The sequence below is a fragment of the Nyctereutes procyonoides genome, unplaced genomic scaffold, assembly GCF_905146905.1.
Source record: "Nyctereutes procyonoides isolate TBG_1078 unplaced genomic scaffold, NYPRO_anot_genome, whole genome shotgun sequence".
In the NCBI taxonomy this organism is placed as follows: Eukaryota; Metazoa; Chordata; class Mammalia; order Carnivora; family Canidae; genus Nyctereutes; species Nyctereutes procyonoides.
The window spans coordinates 17,292,953-17,294,718 of record NW_026575049.1 but is presented as its reverse complement, the minus strand read 5'-3'; the positions used below and the strand labels follow the sequence as shown (position 1 = coordinate 17,294,718).

At 35.3% G+C, this 1,766-nt stretch overlaps 1 protein-coding gene across 1 annotated transcript; it reads left to right on the top strand.

Annotated features, from left to right (window-relative positions):
• Window positions 1-221: 221 nt before the first annotated feature.
• LOC129512046 (olfactory receptor 6C75) lies at window positions 222-1,157 on the top strand. The gene has a single exon (XM_055329305.1). It carries the CDS (start codon window positions 222-224, stop codon window positions 1,155-1,157), a length of 936 nt encoding a protein of 311 aa, XP_055185280.1.
• The last annotated feature ends 609 nt before the right edge of the window (window positions 1,158-1,766 follow it).

Sequence of the window (1,766 nt, the reverse complement as noted above, 5' to 3'; positions counted from 1 at the left end):
TATTACATAATAAATATGTCAGTTTTAATAAATCTTTTGTTTCTATGTACCACAAAATCATTTATCTCCAAAACCATAAAGCAGCAATGACCTTTTCAAAAAGTGTTTCTATGTGTCTATTTATGTGTGTGTGTGTGTTTCTTTTCTGGTGTCATAACTTTCTTATTGTTTCATCTGTTTTTCAGCTAAAACAAAGAATACCATCATAAAGAAGGAAAATGATGAGAAATCACACAGCAGTAACAGAGTTTATTCTTCTTGGATTGACAAATGACCCACACTGGCAGGTTGTACTTTTCATATTTCTTCTTGTTACCTACATGCTCAGTGTGACTGGGAACCTGATCATTATCACCCTCACCTTTTCAGATCCCCACCTGCAGACTCCAATGTATTTCTTCCTTCGAAACTTCTCATTCCTAGAAATATCATTCACGTCTGTCTGCATTCCCAGATTCCTTGTCACTATCGTGACAAGGGACAGAACCATTACTTACAATGGTTGTGTGACTCAGCTATTTTTCTTCATCTTCTTGGGGGTGACAGAATTTTACCTTCTGGCTGCCATGTCCTATGACCGCTACGTGGCCATCTGCAAACCCCTGCATTACATGACTGTCATGAGCAGCAGAGTCTGCATCCTTCTTGTCTTTAGCTCATGGCTTGCAGGATTCCTGATCATCTTTCCACCATTAATCCTGCTGCTGCAACTGGATTTCTGTGCCTCCAATATAATTGATCATTTTATTTGTGACTCTTCTCCAATTCTACAGCTTTCTTGTACAAACACTCACTTTCTAGAACTCATGGCATTTTTTTTAGCGGTGGTAACACTTATGGTCACCTTAACCCTAGTTATTCTCTCTTATACATACATCATCCGGACAATTCTGAGAATTCCTTCTACGAGTCAAAGGAAAAAAGCCTTTTCCACGTGTTCCTCCCACATGATAGTGGTCTCCCTCTCTTATGGCAGCTGTATCTTCATGTACATTAAGCCTTCTGCAAGAGAAAGGGTAACTTTAAGCAAAGGAGTAGCTGTGCTCAATACCTCAGTGGCTCCTCTCTTGAATCCTTTCATATACACACTAAGAAACCAGCAGGTGAAGCAAGCCTTCAAGAACATGGTTCAGAGAATGGTCTTTTCAAATAAATGAATGGGATTATGCAAAAAGTTTACCCCTGAAAGCAAAATTGAATGAAGAACTCTCTGCCTTCCTGTATGTAAATTCTTTAAACACTTCGATTCATTCTTTCAGATAGACATAATAGACATATAGAGAGACATATATATGTACATAGACATATATGTGTGTATATATATCACAATAATATACAATTATATATATATATATAATAAATGCATCTTCTTATTACTCTAAAAACCAGGTCCTAACTGGTTTTCTATATAGAAAACAGTCAATCTTATCCTGTGTAACTAAATTTCAGATGTTAATAATCTCCATTGTTTCTCATATCAAAGCAAAGCTGCTTATACATTCATAGAAAAGATATGGATTACTATACTCTAAGAAGATACTAAAAACCACATGCAAATACGGAAACTATTTTATGTAAAATAAAAATATGTATCAATTAATATTTCTTCTGTGCTGCCAAGAAAACATGTTTAAAAGTAGTTATGAATCTAACTCAATACTAGGCAAGTGGATTTGACTTTGGTTTCTTGATTTCAGCTTGGCCTGATAACATAAGTTAATGTAAAGAGCTCTACATAGTTTATAATAAGAAATATTTTTTCTTAT